The 18,073-nt window shown below is 36.5% G+C and overlaps 1 protein-coding gene across 1 annotated transcript in view; it reads right to left on the bottom strand.

The window, feature by feature from the left end:
* Positions 1-13,962, bottom strand: part of LOC129265016 (pre-mRNA-processing factor 39-like) — a 28,743-nt gene extending 14,781 nt beyond the window's left edge. Inside the window, exons 1-9 of the mRNA XM_064101871.1 lie at positions 13,910-13,962; positions 9,781-10,294; positions 8,296-8,726; positions 5,631-5,756; positions 3,012-3,130; positions 2,273-2,443; positions 1,586-1,784; positions 941-1,051; positions 315-479 (exon numbers count right to left, since the gene is read on the bottom strand). Coding sequence (XP_063957941.1) covers positions 315-479; positions 941-1,051; positions 1,586-1,784; positions 2,273-2,443; positions 3,012-3,130; positions 5,631-5,756; positions 8,296-8,726; positions 9,781-10,054 — 1,596 coding nt within the window. The 5' untranslated portion in view covers positions 10,055-10,294; positions 13,910-13,962. The remainder of the gene's footprint in view (positions 1-314; positions 480-940; positions 1,052-1,585; positions 1,785-2,272; positions 2,444-3,011; positions 3,131-5,630; positions 5,757-8,295; positions 8,727-9,780; positions 10,295-13,909) is intronic.
* Positions 13,963-18,073: the final 4,111 nt, after the last annotated feature.

Raw genomic sequence — 18,073 nt, 5'->3', positions numbered from 1 at the left:
TTTTATGCCATTTTGGCGCAAGCCTTCTTTTTAACCCCAGACAAAAACATTCCGTCTTCGCTCAAGCATGAACGAAACTAAATTTTTTAAATGGCATTTGAAAGATAAGACTTCAGAGCACCTATTAACACCAAAATATAGACATCATAATTTGATTTTTTTTTTTATAGACTTCAAAATCTGTCCCGTTTTTATTGATACGCACTGTAAATTTCATTACTTTCAATCAACATGCAGATTATCATAAAACTAAACAAACTCACTTTGCAACTAATGCAATATCATTTTCTGTTATGAAGGGATAATTTACTTACTTTGATCCAGAACTCTTCATAGAGTGCACATGCAATCAGGCATCTCTCATAAAGCAGTACTGTCCTATCATGAATACCAATGCTTTCTTCAAATTCCAAGTATTCCCTCCATGTCTTCAGCTGTCCCTTCTCCAGCGGCTTGGCATGGAAGTAAGGACGACGGATCTAACAACGACAATTCAGCAATACAACTTTAGCTTTATTTTGAAGCAAATTGCTTCAATTTGAGATGATTCTGCAGCTTTCTGTGAGCTACATGTAATAAATCGGCAATGTTTCTATTTCTTTCCATTCTCATATAATTTATTTCAAAAGCTCAAATGAAATTGACAATTTCACATCATTTCTTTCTATTTCACTGTGCAACTATGTTAACAACCATGTGAGATAGACATGAAAAAGATAAAAAAAAGTTAGCTTGCAAATAACAGAGCGAAGATTGTTTGTTCAGGTGATTCTTAAAAATAATTGAGCTGGCTCGTCAAACAAATTGTTTAAAAATCATCCCAACATGATGTTATCTAAAGCTGAACAATCACCAGGAAGTCACAGAGTAGAATGTAAAGCAGAATATCTGGTAATCAAGCCTAAGACAAATAAAGCTGCCAATATAACTATCAACTCACTGCTTCTTCATAGGCCCAACGCTTGCTGACCTCTTGTTCAGTCTTCCTGAAAATGGCTCGGCGAGATTCTACTACTTTCTCTTGAATAAGCTTGTTTTCTCCCTCTATGACCTGCAAAATTAAGCACATTAGAACATAATTAAAACATTAGCCAATGAGATGAAGTGAACTACAATCTCAAAAGAAAATGTAATAATACAAGGACTATGACAACAAGTTATTCAATATCTACTATCATGAAAATAAATTGTAAAGATGAAGGTATAAAGCCAAATACCTTACTGTTTTTTTTTCTACCACCATCATTAAGCTTAACATTAATCAGCTTCATGTTGTTATATCTGATTTTAATTAATAAATATTAAAGATCATATTGTTTTTATTGCAATACTTACACCAAAAATGTCACATATCTTCATCAACTAAAATCCATTAGCATTACCTGAAGCATTGGATGGTAATGAAGTTTTATAATCTAATGAAAGAAAAATAGTTAAAACTAGCTTGCATTTTTCAAAATGTAGGCTCTCCTTCTCATTTTAACCTATATTTGTTTCAACCTTCCTCATTCTCCCCCTTTTTTCTTTTTTTTTTTGGGGGGGGAGTTAAGCATCCTTTGGTAAATATAAAGAACTTTATATATACCTTTGTAGATGGTGGACCAACACCCGGAGGTCCTTCTTCACCAGGGGGTGCTTCCTCTCCAGGAGGAGCATCTTCACCAGGTATATCATCATCCATATCTCCTGTACAAGCCTCTGCTACCACCTGTTCACGAAAGTTCAGGAACTCATCAAAGTCCAGGTACTGCTTGGGAAGATGGGCTTGGATAAACTCTTTCAGTCTATTGGAAGTGGACAAAAAAAAAAAAAAAAACTTAAGTACTTCTTGCTTAAGATAAGAGGGCTGAAATGTTATTTTTCAAATCCTAGCTTTGAGTGTTAGAGATAGAGGAGAGAGACTTAAGAATTGGTTTCAGGGATAAAGAGAGACAGCATATCTAAGTACAGATATGGTAACCTACTACTGCTACTGCAGTAAACATAGCTGCTGTCGCTACTAAAATCAAATTAAATATTACTTTTTTTAATAACTTACCCAATTCTTAAGTGAGAATAGATCGATCAATTAAATCTGGTTGATTAGCAGACATTCTTACAACAAATAATCTTACAGCATATTATTAATAGGGCTATGCAATTTACAGAAAAATCAAACAATGTAAGATTAGAGGAGTTTGCAGATGAAATTGAAGAACCAGAGAATGCAAAAACAAATGAATAACAAGAAATTCCCCCCAAAATATTGAAATAAATTTGACTGTGAACATACTTGTCAAAGTGATGTCTGTATAGTTGGGTTGGTATCTTGAGGATTCTATCATAAAGCTGCATGACTCTCTTCCAATCCTTCTGTTCTTTCTTCTCAAAGTTGATATACTGATCCCAAAGTTTATCTGATCTGAAGTCCATTCCAGCAACTGCAAGTGCCCTTTCATACAAACTACAAAGACAAGAATATAACACTTAGCCTATGTGCACAAATCCAGTGCAGGCTCAATACGATTTAATTGTGAAAAGACTTGGCAGCATTGTGATCCCACTCTTAATTAGTGTTAAGCAACAAATTTGTATTAACATTAATTAACAATGTTAAGGAGATTTAAAAGAAATAACAACATTAGCACAGCTATTCTCCATTATTTCAATCAAGTAATTCATACAGGAAGTTGCTATCTTACATGCGTTAACTCAGTGCAATACTTTATCTGTAATTAATAGATAATCTTTCATATAGATTTAATCAACAGTCACTGATTGAATATTCAAGATTACTTTATTCAGATTCCATCTATCATATACAAAAATAACAAAACACTAAAATCATATATATATACATTAGATGCAATTCTATACATTGCATTGTACATATGACAAATTTAACAGTACAATATGTTCTTTAGAATATAAACCAATGATAGAACTTGATTGGGTACAGCTTTAAAAACAAACACAAAAAAAGCTTTGTCAGGACAGCTTCCAATGATTGTGCAGAGGAAAGTATTACTTACGCTCTAAGCTTGTCAGCCCTGGTTTCATCCGACCGAGGAATATGTTGACCCATTACACTGATGTAATGTAGCCAGAGATCAGAGCTCAGAGGAATAGCCTTCAATCCACGCTCAAAGACCTAACCAAATACAACATTCCAAAGAACTAGTATTACAACATGTACAAGATGTGTAGGAATGGCACTGCCTCCTCATACATCCACATTCATATCAACAAATACAACACATCCAATTCAACACCTACAAGCCATCAATATGTAGGCTCACTTGTGACATTGCAGTGCCAGTTCCAAACAAAGAATTCACTTAAGATCAATTATAATAATAATAGCAATAAGAAAACAAATAATATCACATTCACGGTAGTTAATAATCAATAATGGGCTCAAAACCGAATATTTAATATAATTTCATAAACTGATTAGGCAACCTTCTTGATGTGAAGAAGTGGATCAGCTGACAAGATGAGGACTTCTCCTGTTCCTTGTGATTTTCCAATCCTTTGATGCTCAGCTCTTCTTTATTTACTCTTTCTTAAATTTTACTAGGCCCAAAGACTTTTTTTTCTTCAAAAGTTTGACTCAGAATCTCAAATGAACTTTTCCACAAAACAATCGGTGCTCATTTTATGCATGCGAGTTTTCAATTCATACAAAACAATTTTCAAGACTCATAATACAAACCAAATTAGTACATAGTGTTTTAACAGACATTAATGATCTGTTCTCATGGTATTCAACATCTCCATGAGAAAGAGTTGCAAATAAATTGATACTTTGTAAATAATAACGCAAATATAAGCAACACATTGTTATCTCTGAAGCCATTAATTGCAATAAATAGGTCTACACATTGCAATTTTAATGAGTAAAACAAAAGTGACCGCACTTACCTTCTTATATTAAAGTAGGATTCAAACAATCCTACTTTGAAGTTTGAAATACCTTCGAAAAGTCATAAACACGAAACCATATTACACATATACTCGGTGACAATTCCAATTGCCAGGAAGAGCGCGCTATTATATCGCACACAATATCAATACTTCATGAACACTGAATGTTTGTGGAAAAAAGTCAGCATTTGAGATATAATGAAAGTCCTTTTATTTTATTTTCCTTTTTTTGTTTAAATTGTTTAAAAAAAAATCTACCTTCCTTTCAGTTGTAGACCTGTGAAACAAAAGTGACAGCACGTCGGTAACACAAGCACAATGTCCATGATGACATTGGTGTAGCAAGGTTCAACAAAATAATGTAGTGCATTATCAGACAAGGCCAGTAAGCATTGACAAACACACATTTTTAATATTGTTCCATCATTCAATAACCTTGATGGAATATGTGACTACAGAAAAAAAAGCAGTTTTTTGTTGTTGTATCAATTGGTAAGAGGTACTAAAAACTTCAGACACATTGTTAATATACCTACTATTCAAACAGATAAATCAATGAAATATGAGCAAAGTTCGAGGTATTACTATTACAACTTTCCATTTGAAAGGACACACACTGGTACATTTATCTTTATCAATATGAAGTGTTTTTTTCAATACCATGCATGCAACATCCTCTCTTTGTGTGGATATAAAATAAATAACAAAAACTAATAAATAAAATAGGTCCAGAATAACAACATTTTCATGTCAGAAAGCTGAGAGGTTTTTTAAAAATATTTTTTCAATGCAAGAGGGGTTCCCTTAACCCTAAATAGACTGGGCTATTTTGATGCCTATGAAGACTGGGGAAGGGGGGGGGGGGGCTGATTCAGCCCCCCCTATGATCTCGGCCGTCGACCGCACGATCGCGACGAAAATTGGCACGTGCGTTACCCATGGCATAATCTCCAAGACTGTAGGATCAAATTTTCCGAAAAATCTCATAATTCATTTATTATGCTAATTTATGTGTAAAATCAAAGATTTGCTCTAATTAACTAAATAAGGCCTCTAAACTGCTAATTTTTTATTCAGAGACTCTTTGTAGGATTCTGATCAAATGTATATTTAAAAAAAATTCAATATCACAATTCTTTTCTTATGTATTTTATTGTTTTTAAAATTTCTTATGTATTTCTATGTTTTTCGACTTCTTGTTTCATATTGTTTTTTCAATGGAAATTGTCCGGGACTTTATTCTGACCATAAACAAGATGAAATTAATTGAGTTTGATCAGTAAAATTGAAAATAATGATACATTTATGAATTTTGGCTAAAAACACAATTTGCATTGGATTTGTACACAAATTCGCGTTTTTGAGCAATTTTGGGTCAACATGCACTTACGAAATGTTGCGTAATTTCGGAACCACGTACTCGGGCGTCGCAAATTTGGTCTCAAAAGTTGCACAAGATTTGAAAGAAAAAAGTCATGGAACAGCGCGGCGCCAGCTTTTCACGTTACAGATTTATCGCGAAAAATGTCGAGGGGGGCTGAATCAGCCCCCCCCCCCAGTCTTTTTAGGGTTAAGATCTGCTTTCTAAAAATTAATTTGTAAAAAACTAACAAACATTATCCATATACAGGAAGTAGATAGATACAGGATGGTTTAGAATAGAATATTTCATTTATTCTTTACTTCCAACAAATTATATTGAAAACATAAAATAGGGACTTTACCTCCCAGCACTTCTCGATGGTACCCTTCTTTCTCTCGGAGTCTGCATACTTCTTCCAGTAACCATAACAATATGGATAGCACTTGAAGAAAGCATCAAAAGCTTCGCGGTAAAATGGCATGTAATCCTGCAGGAAAAAAAATATACATTTTCAAACATTTTAATGCTTTAAGAAAAACTAGATGGACGTTACAGGCAGTCAAAATTTACACAGGTCTCTACATTATCAGAAATATATAACACATGAATGTACAACCCCATAACACAATGCCTCTGGCAATCATGAATTCAAGTATATAACTGATAACTAGAGTACAAATATGGAGTTGCATTTTGACAGTGCCAGGTTGATGACTATTCTAATAGACACTTTTTTAGTTTGTTTTTTCAATCAAAAGACCAGTGGCGGCCACACAGGAGCGTTGTTAGCGTAACAGAACGCTAACAGTAGGGCCAGTCACATCCTACAGGCGACCACTGCCTAGACGCATTGTTTTCACTAACAGAGCACTAACAGGAGGCCTATCGGTATCGATAAACTCACAGAAGCGTAGCCGAATTCCTAATAATCTAACAATAAATAGCCCAGCAGAAGCTAACAGTGGCGCTAATGTTAATACAAATCGCTAACAGTGCCAAGGGCACCAATAGTGGCGATGTTAGTGAATAATTTCTCCCTTAAAACTTGTCTCCCTTTCTTATACCAAGTAATCTAAAATAGACCTCGACCGAATTAAAGGGGTATTCCGGGCCCACACAACAAATATATGAATAAATGGAGTAAAATTAGATGAGCGCATTGCTGAAAATTTCATCAAAATCTGATAAAAAATAACAAAATTCTTGAATATTAAAAATTTAACTCTGTATTTTGCAAATGATATTACTGAGCAGCATGTGGCCATGAATATTCAATAGATGGAACGATGATGCCATATCCTCTAGCTCTTTCCCCCTTTTCTGATTTTATTGATATGAACTCGTAATTGTGTCAAATGTGTGTATGTCACCCGAGTAACAAAATGATCATCTTTGAAGCAATATTCTGGGGAGACAAAATTTAAATAAACCTAATTTTGTATGATACAACAGACCCTCATTGCACATTCCTGAAGACATGAATATAAATTTCACCGAAATAGGGCCTAATGCAAAATTTTAAGATAGCATAATTTTTTGTATTCATTTTCAATTCTTATCAATTTGTCAGTGTTTTGTTTGTCTCACTGCCCTGTTCAAACTGTATTATTTTCTTCAGCCTGGAGTACCCCTCTTTGTGTAAATAGCTTTGCATTTGTTCAGTAATTATGTTTACATCAATATGATTTAGACCTTTTAGTTCCTTCTCTTTTTTCTTTCCTTTATATATACGCATTAAAGTCGACTATATTTTCTTCATTTCAAAGGGGGATCCACACTTCACAAGCTTTGCTTTTTAGTGGACCCCCTCATTTCCATTTATGCTCAATATAATATTGTTTTTTGTTTTACGAAGTAAGAATGCTCGTCTGTAAAATTGTACTTGATTTGTATTACTTTACATTACTTTGTATTTTGTTTTGATTGGAAATGGAATAAAGAATTGAATTGAAAGAATGGGTATATAGCGGGGGATGTTGATTAGTGCCAAGATATGATCCTTTTCATCAAGATTTTTGTTTCTATCAAGATATATCATTTTTTAAAGTGTTTGAAGACATTTTTAAGAATAGACCCTACATTAGAAAGAATAGCTGATGAAATTTATCGCATGATAATCATCATTGGCAAATACCCATCATGAGCATGAGTGAAGTCTGTGAACAGCATTTTCAAACAAAAGAAACTGATGAAACGTGGGACTGCATTTTCTGTTGGTACAGAATCTCCAACGTAATATGATAGGCTAATTTTCTTGATCTTTTTAAAGCTTAAATTAGTAAATATATATTTACTACTTGCTGTCATTTCATGTTTAAAATGTAATAAGGAAATTTTGGTATGCCTATATAATTACATTCTTAACCCTTTCCTCGACAAGATTTTAAACTTGTAGGGTGTGCAAATAATCATAACTCAATCTTAAGTTAAATCTAGATCACTACGCACAAATTATAGATTTTGCCTAACTCAAATCCCCTAACAACACTCACGCCTAACGGCGCCCTAACAGTGCTTTCTGTGCCTTCTGTGCGATCATTCTACCCATGTTGTTAGTAGCTGATTTGTTAATGAATAATGTCAAGCGTTGATTCCAGATGTAAGTAATGCATTACTTTGACATTAGGTATCGCGGAGAGATTACCGGTTGTAACAGGGTCCTTTGTTAGCGCAATGTTATGCTAACAGCGTTTCTGTGCGGCCGATACAGGCTGACAAACTTACTCCCAATGCCATAGTCAAAACAGCGAAACAGAGCCAAATCCAAAAAATATTATATCATTACCAATGATATACCATCATTTGGTTTGGAGTTGATTTCAATGGTGTGTAAAACTGTGAATGTAGCATTATGATTTATTGAAATTAGTCTGTACATAGGACGCTATAAACTCATAGCGCCCTCCTTCAGATGACATAGAAATATGCATAAATGGAGTTTTCAGAGATGGGCCAATTGCAGATCTAGATGGCTGTGCGATGATGTAAATACACAAGGTCTATTCACAGAAGATATTACTACCAACCTCTTGCTCCACATATTGCAGCAGGTACGTCCAACCAGTGAAGTCTGCAGGATTCGTCTTCACTGCCTTCCAGTATTTCTCAAGCTCATATGGTCTGGTACGTTCCTTCTTCTTCCTCTTCCTTGATCCGCCTTCCTTCTTAGATTCTTCACTTGCAGATGATTTCTCTTTCGTGTCTTCCATAGCCTCTTCTTGGATAGCTTCCCTTTCCTCTTCAGCAGGCTTTTCTGCTGCTTTTTCAGATGCCTGTTCTGCTGGTTTATCCTCTGTTTTCTCTTCTACTTCGGATTCCTTTGTGGCTTCTTGTATTTCCATTGGCATTTCTTCTGACGGTTGGACATCATCACCTTTGGCTTCCTTTGCTTCAGATTTGTCAGCTCCGTCATCTATCGCTCCTCCTTCTACTTCCTCTTCTTCTAGTATAGAATCATCTGCAGTAAACAGGATACATGTTAAAAGGGCGTAACATTACTGATTATCAATCAACAGCTCATCTGAAGTCACATTGCATTCTGTTATGTTTCAATGAGAATTACATTTAAATACATTTAAGTATGAAATACTTATTTAATTTCAATAAATTCAAATTAATATTTATATACATTTATTTATATCATTTACATTTATATACATGTCGTAATAAATCCTACTTTTAATAATCATTGAAACATGCAAGACAGCAAGAGCAATAGATTATGCTAAAATCAATTACAATCAGCTTACAGGATGAAAGCAAGAAAAGATTAAAGATTGAGCACCACACAGTGGCAAATTGTCCATAGACTGTGTACAACGGATAGACCGTCTCGGCTCAGCGAATCGGAGACCGCTGATTGGCCAATCGGGCAGATCACGTCATGACTACGTGGTCGCCAAAATAATTCCTTCGAACTGCGTGCGAAAGTATCGATAGCGATAACCGGTCACATTGTCTACGCGGGGAAATGGTCTTGGTTCGTGATCGGATCGCTCCAGCTCCAGTATCAATCGAAAATTATCGAGACTCGGCAATTTCATGCATATTCACGCGACGCTCCAAAACCCGAAAATCAATTGACTTTGTACACGTTGCGATAGACTCTACAAACTCCAACGAACACGATGCCAATTCGCTTACCTGTGCGGTATCGGTGAGAAAATAGATCCTCCGAAAATACCTTTCATAATTCATACAAAATATAGGAAAGTGAAATTCTAGGTCGATTTTGGTACGAGGTGATAGATTAGAGAATTGCACACTTGTTTTGGTGCATGGAATACTGTGTGGGGCAATGGAAGGCTTGCACTGCGTATGCTTACTACATTTTCATTCATAAATTGGCTCTCGGCAGTGGCTGGATGACGTCATGTATACTAATAAGCAAAATGTACACGCCCGCTAGCGTTGAACGCACCGCTATCCGTTCCATACAATTTGCCACTGTGCACCACACTAATAAAAATTATGGGCATGTAGTTAAAGAATTCCACATGTTCTATACATACCGATTTTACCATCATCATCTTCACCATTTTCGTCAACTTCGAACTCGTCAATGACAATGTCTTCAACCTGTTCTTGTTCTGCATTGCCAGCTTCATCAGCCACACCCACATTCTCATCAACTTTGGCTTTCCCACCACGGCCTCTGCCTCTTCTTCCCCTTGCCATCTCTGTATCTGTTATCCTAAAAAGTAGGGCCAAATGATAATCATACCCAATATTGATTGATGTACATGTAATATATACATGTACTAGACACTTGTTCACTGCAACCATCCTGCCTGTGGGGAATCTACAGCAGGTAGGACTATGGAGTATGGTATGCCAATGTTGTACAGAGCACACACTTTAAAAAATCATTAAAATATCACTTTTGTGACCAATATTACTAATTTCCATACAGTTGCAATTTATTTTTCATTAGGCCAAGTAAAAAAAGATAGTTGATCGTCCTCGCGCGCATCTATTTTGGCCGCCGCATGAAAATTTTTACTATTTACTATTTTCAAAAATTGGCTTAAAGTATACATCCAAAGAATCAAAAGTATTTTATAATGACTTTATGTGGTCATCATTGTAAAGGGGAAGTATACTAATCAGATATATAACTTCACTTTTCAAAATAGTGATCAGAGTTTGCAGAAATCAGCTCTCAAAAATGATTTATTTTCATGCCATATTTCTGCCTTCCACCGGTCCTCTTGCGAGCTCCAGCTGAGTGACGTCACACAATGAGCAGTGAGCAGCTGAGCTGACAGCAGCCCATTGGAGACAATCTTTCCAATCAGCGTTTTTTGCTCTTAGAATTGTTTATTGCTCTTAATATTGGTCTTGTTATATAGATAAAAGTTTGAATTTACTGAACAGTGAAAAAAAGTGCACATTTAACGTATTTTGGTAACCGATATTTAGCTTAGAATTTTTTTTTTTCAAGAAATATATGTGAATAAACAAAGCATATTTTCACGTAGAAATCACACTTGCGTCACATTAATATTATAATCAATATAAAGCATAGACATTCTTCTTTATGACTGAACAAAAATTATGAAATTTCATTAAGTAGCAAAGTCAGGAACCACAAAAAAAACACGGCAATATCCATCGCGAAATGACTGAAATTGCAGTTGAATTGCCGAAGCATTACATATATTTTAAAAATGCCTTTCCGGTAGGGCAATGGTCTGTGGCCAAATGCGTTGGCCATTGTTTTGTCATGTGCGAGGACCCTGGTTCGAAACTCGGATTTTTTTTCTGGGCATTTTTTTTATATTCCTTCCCCGTCCCTACCCATCTTTTTTTCTCTTTTTATTTTCTTGTGAAATTCTATTCAGACCTGTATTTATCAAATCTTGCTTATTAATTGCTGCTTTTGATTTTCAAGTTCTTGATTAGATTATTTCTACTCTTATTTGGGATGGGAGGGGTAGAGTTAAAAGTCAAGTCCACATCAACTAAAAATTATTTGAATAGAGTAATTTCCCTTGTTGTTTTTACTCAAAACAGTCATATACACAAAACAATGATATGCAAATTAGAGTTGTCACTCACATCACATTCGTTTCTATTTTTGTGGCATTTTGTTTTTTATTCTTTGCAGATTTGACGATAGGAAACTCTTCATCTGATCACAATAGGTTATATTTACGGAACTGTTAAAATAGTAATTATATAAATTTGAATCAAAGTTTTAATGAAATTTCCTGCAATATCTTGTTATTTTTCTTTAAATTCAAATGAATTTTTGATTGCGTGGACTTCTCCTTTACTCTTAATGTAGGGAATGCATAGCAAAATTTATCCAGAAACAAAATTGTCTTAGAATATGCAAATCAGTAATTGGACACATGTTCACTTTTCTTTCATCCAGGCCACTTCCTCACATCCACCAGGCTTTCAGTCTTATAACAAAAATGATGAACATCACACAACAGCACACAACATTCACAGTGCTTCACAATAAATATTTCACTTCTGTTCATACATGCAATAAATATTGTGGAAAACAAATAAAAGGCGTACCCATATTCAAATACCGTTTAAAAGGACAAATATATTATACCTTTCGAGAAAAATCAGCACGTTAAATATCTGATAACAAAACATAATTATGGGGCACTGCAAGAAACTTATGTTCAATTGCAAATCAAGCGTAAGTCTTAAATTCAAATTCAAGCGTAATAAGGTCGAGTTGCAATCGCAATTCAACTACATGTTTAATCAAAGGACTTACCCTTGATTTGGGACGTGTGATTGAGTATTACATTTCTCGCAAAATGCCCTAGTAACATTAAAATTGTTCTTTCGTTTTAAATTGTGTGTTATTATTTTTGACAAGCTGTATTTCTGTCCAAGTCAAATTTCTTAGTTCTCTCCAAAACTGTGCTCAAAATTGTTTCCAAGATTGATAAAGAAAATTTTTCTTTTGTATCATTATCAGTCGACAACTTGCAAACCGTAGGTCCTGGAAAGAGTGAAGAAAAAAATGGCTATATCCAAATCATAGTAAAAGGACATGATGGAATCTCCCAGATTGAGGTAGCAAGCAGAGACCAGAAGTCACCAGAGTCAGCAAGTGTGCAGATCTGTGTGTAGAAGAGAGAAAAAAAGAAATAGTTTAAATAATCAAATCAAAGTATGAATTTAATTATCGTGATGATTGATGACGTGCGGTGGCATGTAATTCCCGGTCAACAACAAATGATAGTAGGTTAAGACACCTGAAAAGTTCCACTCAGAACACTGGTGCTCTACCTCAAGTGATGTTTGTGTAGGCCCCACTCCACTTCACTACCGCTACACTACCGTACATGTACGCCACACCTACCCGGGTAGGTGTGTAGCGTAGTGTAGGCTGTAGCAGTAGTGAAGTGGAGACTACACGAACATCACTTGAGGTACGGTGCTCTCTGAGTCTCTGTTTCATTACAAAGATTGCATTTATCTTCATTGTTGAAGGCATTACGCATGCATATATGCAGCAACACTCTAATCAGAAAGAAACACCAGACTCTAATTTTGGCCCACCCAAGGGTTCATTACATGCCGCCGCGCACAGAAAATTCAAGCCATAGAAGTCGTGTGTTGTGGACCCAAGAAGTGAGATCCCAGCACGCGCGACCCACTAGTTAGAAATCCACTGCCAAACGCGGTTCGTGGTGCGAGGTTAGTATACTAATACTAACCTCGCAATACGTGTGAGTGATTTTGGCCAGGAATCAGGGTAATCACTGCTGAAAATTTGTCTGGCTTCATGACATCGGCATCATGGTGATATAATTCTGTGTATAATAAAAACTTAAACATTCCTCTGAAACAGCAGATTTTCAGCCATGGTCCATACCAGTGCTCCTAAATAATTTAATCGCCTGCCTGAGTCCTGACCAGTTTTAGAAATCTGAAGAAAAAATCTGCTGGAATTGTGCAAAAACATTATTTATAAAATAAAGACTTTTTAATTTTAATAGTATACGCCAAAATGCATGATTCTAAACTTATATCAGATCTGTATCTGTCATCTGACCTGAATGCATCGTCAGAACAAGTAGAGTTTCCAAACATGCTTACCTTGACTTTTGACTGGATCAAACAGCGTAACCTGCAACATGCATCGGGAGCAAGTGAATGGGACCGTGCAGCTTGGAGTTTTTCAATAGTTAGTAGAGCAACACAACGAAGACTGTCGAGTGGACAAAATCGATCTTTCCAGTTCACAATTCAATAAAAACCGGGCAAAATAACACAGTTCTGGTTCCCTTATAGTCTGAAGTTGTCGAAAACAGAATTCGGATATCACAATACATGAAGAAAACGGTAAATTCGAAGAAAAATAGAGACCAGGAAGGTGAATCAGCTATCAGTGTACTGCTGGCTTGCACAGAGCTAGAGAGCGGCTGAGTGAGTCGATCATCATGTGACGTCATTATTCTCGACTGTATTTGATCGCGTTATTGTCTGTCTGGGGGCGGCTGGGGGGGCTGAGAAGGGTCTCTAATAATTTCATTTCTTGCATTTCCACGACATCAATAAGACTTTTTAGTGACATATTTGTGTATAAAAATACAAGACCTTTCCATTCATATATAATTTGTCTATAATCATCACTTTCGTGAATTTTCTTTGGATGTATACTTTAAAAAAAAAAAAAAGTGATGTTTCTCCTCCGTGCCTGCTTTCCTTTTTGATTGCAGCATCAATTTTCTTGATATTTACTATTTTTATGGCTGCTGAATAGCGAAAAAAAATTACAAGATTCGAGCTTGACATGGCCTGACAATCATTTGAATAAAAAATAGCAAAAAAAATAGTAAATAGTAAGGACCTCCCTCATCACTGATGTCAAAAAACGGGCCGAGAAAATGCCTCCTTGTTTTTAAAAAAAAATAGCAAGATAGCAAATAGTAAGGCCCTCCCTCATCATTGCTCTCGGAAAACCCGGACGATCAACTACTATCTTTTTTTACTTGGCCTTAGTAACTTGGGAATAATTTTTGTATTCACCAGAGCGCTCAAAACCTTGATTTTTGGGCATATTTTTGTGTACGCCCTCTATTGGTGGAAAGTAATATGGCAAGAAAATTTTCATTTTTTGATCTCTATTTTTAATTAAGAAAAAATAATTTAAAGAATCAAATTTACTTAAAGAGCCAAGTTGTATGATGAATAGGTGTAATGGAAACTTTCAGTGTAAAAAAATCAAGCATTTGTCCCAAAGAAAAAGAGAAAATAAGCCTAACATTGCCACCCTTATTTTGCCACACATGGAGATATAACTGAGAACAAGGTTATATCATAACCTTGTTCATTGAATGAGTGGTACTAACCCAGGGAAATCTCGCCCGCTGTGCGGGCGGAAGCCCAGGAGCTTACCGTGTATTTGATCGGCCATTTTTGTTATGAATTGTAACAAAATGGCCGATCGAGACTGGGGTAGGAGAGAGCTTACCGTGTATTTGACCATAGTCACCGGACTAGGGTGATTTATGGTCTAAATATTTCTCCAAATGAATTGTGACAACAGAAAGTATACAATTACCACGATTTTGTGGATGAAGGTCTAACGAGTGGCAGTTTCCTGAGATCTGGGCACAGACTAGCCTGGAGGCGTCTGGGGAGTGAAAATCATAGTACTAACGTACGCTCACTACCCACTGACGCCTGGCTTCCTTGAGCATTGGTCTACACACACACTTGATTTTCCCAGTCAGAGTGGACCTAAATTATAACTTAGGGTTAGGATTTTTACCCCAAACTACTGTACATGGGCCAAAACTAAGTTTTCCCCCCAAATTTACTATATTTTTATTTATATTCCTTCATAGATATTATAAATATGAAAAATAATTAAGAGCACGAGCGTTGACTTACCAAGTCTGTTTTGGTCGCCATCTTGATATCTTTGTTATCGATACCTAGATACCACACGTGTGTATAGCTGCCAATTAAAATTTAAAAATACTTGCATCGGCCGATAAATATTTTTGAACGTAAAATACTTGTCTCGGTTGATAAATATTTTAAAATTGCTTCATGATATTTATCAAGCGAGGCAGGTATTTTGCGATCAAAAATATTTATCGGCCGATGAAAGTATTTTTTAAATTTAAATTGGCAGCTATACACACGTGTGGTATCTAGGTATCGATAACAAAGAGATCAAGATGGCGACCAAAATATAGGAAAGTGAAATTCTAAGTTGATTTTGGTACGAGGTGATAGATTAGAGAATTGCACACTTGTTTTGGTGTATGGAATACTGTGTGGGGCAATGGAAGGCTTGCACTGCGTATGCTTACTACATTTTCATTCATATTTTGGCTCTCGGCAGTGGCTGGATGACGTCATGTATACTAATACTAATAGTAATAAGCAAAATGTACACGCCCGCTAGCGTTGAACGCACCGGTATCCGTTCCATACAATTTGCCACTGTGCACCATGCTTCATGATATTTATCAAGCGAGGCAAGTATTTTGCGATCAAAAATATTTATCGGCCGATGCAAGTATTTTTTAAATTTAAATTGGCAGCTATACACAAGTGTGGTATCTAGGTATCGATAACAAAGAGATCAAGATGGCGACCAAAACAGACTTGGTAAGTCAACGCTCCGTGCTCTTAATTATTTTTCATATTTATAATATCTATGAAGGAATATAAATAAAAATATAGTAAATTTGGGGGGAAAACTTAGTTTTGGCCCATGTACAGTAGTTTGGGGTAAAAATCCTAACCCTAAGGGCCTAAGTTATAATTTAGGTCCACTCTGACCGTGGGAAAATCAAGTGTGTGTGTAGACCAATGCTCAAGGAAGCCAGGCGTCAGTGGGGAGTGAGCGTACGTTAGTACTATGATTTTCACTCCCCAGACGCCTCCAGGCTAGCACAGACTGGAACCTCAAAAAAACGAAAAGTTCTCTCCTTATACCCCCGTTTCGATCGGCCATTTTTGTTAAAAATCGTAACAAAATGGCCGATCGAGACTGGGGTAGAGGAGAGAACTTTTTGTTTTTTTGAGGTTCCAGTCTGTGCCCAGATCTCAGGAAACTGCCACTCGTTAGACCTTCATCCATATAATCGTGGTAATTGTATACTTTCTGTTTTCACAATTCATTTGGAGAAATAATTAGACCATAAATCACCCTAATAGTTAGTCCGGTGACTATGGTCAAACACACGGTAAGCCCCTGCGCGGGCGGGAGCTCCCTGGGTTAGAGTGGTACTAGATTCAAACTGTCACGTAACGCGTAATGTAGTCTTATGCCATTGACACTTCACATGCATACCGTATGGGTACTAGTATTCAACCCGGCATAATTCAAAGATTTTGACATATTCCCCAAAATATCTAGAAATAAGCTTGTAACCGATTTTGCAATCGGCAACCGATTCCATTCGATTTCACCACAATCGGCAATCACTTGCCGATCTTCGATCATGCCCCTTGAAGGAAAAAATCGAAAATAAAAAATCGGCGTAGATCTGGTTACAGTGCGTGATCGCTCAGAACATATTTCAAGATTGTTTTTGAGGTGCTAGCTATTTAGAGGTCGCATTATTCAGGGAGAAAGTCGCGGTATTATCTATGGCAATGTTTAAGGGGATAGATATCTTCTCTTCCAACTCATGGTGATAGCGGATGCCGCCGTGAACTTTGAAAGGTCGTATTACCGACGGAGCTCGCTGCGTTACTCTCTTACATCGTTTATGATTATATACATTTTATTTTCAACCTCGTGGTGATAGCGGATGCCGCCGTGAACTTTGAAAGGTCGTATTACCGACGGAGCTCACTGCGCTACTCTCTTACCCCCTTTATAATGATATAAATCTTCTCTTCAACCTCGTGGTGATAGCGGACCCCGCCATTAACTTTTAAAGACTGTACTATTGACGGAGCTTATTGCGTTGCTCTCTTACATCGTTTATGATGATATTCATTTTATTTTCAACCTCGTGGTGATAGCGGAAGCCGCCGTGAACTTTGAAATGTCGTATTACCGACGGAGCTCACTGCGCTACTCTCTTACATCGTTTATAATGATATAAATCTTCTCTTCAACCTCGTGGTGATAGCGGACCCCGCCAGAAACTTTTAAAGACTGTACTATTGACGGAGCTTATTGCGTTACTCTCTTACATCGTTTATGATGATATACATTTTATTTTCAACCTCGTGGTGATAGCGGATGCCGCCGTGAACTTTGAAAGGTCGTATTACCGACGGAGCTCACTGCGCTACTCTCTTACATCGTTTATAATGATATAAATCTTCTCTTCAACCTCGTGGTGATAGCGGACCCCGCCAGAAACTTTTAAAGACTGTACTATTGACGGAGCTAATTGCGTTACTCTCTTACATCATTTATGATGATATTCATTTTATTTTCAACCTCGTGGTGATAGCGGAAGCCGCCGTGAACTTTGAAAGGTCGTATTACCGACGGAGCTCACTGCGCTACTCTCTTACATCGTTTATAATGATATAAATCTTCTCTTCAACCTCGTGGTGATAGCGGACCCCGCCAGAAACTTTTAAAGACTGTACTATTAACGGAGCTTATTGCGTTACTCTCTTACATCGTTTATGATGATATACATTTTATTTTCAACCTCGTGGTGAAAGCGGATGCCGCCGTGAACTTTGAAAGGTCTTACTATTGACGGAGCTCATTGCGTTACTCTCTTACATCGTTTATGATGATTTACATTTTATTTTCAACCTCGTGGTGATAGCGGACCCCGCCGTGAACTTTTAAAGATCGTGCTACTGACGGAGCTTATTGCGTTACTCTCT

This window comes from Lytechinus pictus, chromosome 7 (assembly GCF_037042905.1).
Source record: "Lytechinus pictus isolate F3 Inbred chromosome 7, Lp3.0, whole genome shotgun sequence".
NCBI classification, from domain to species: domain Eukaryota; kingdom Metazoa; phylum Echinodermata; class Echinoidea; order Temnopleuroida; family Toxopneustidae; genus Lytechinus; species Lytechinus pictus.
This window is presented reverse-complemented; position numbering and strand designations above follow the sequence as displayed.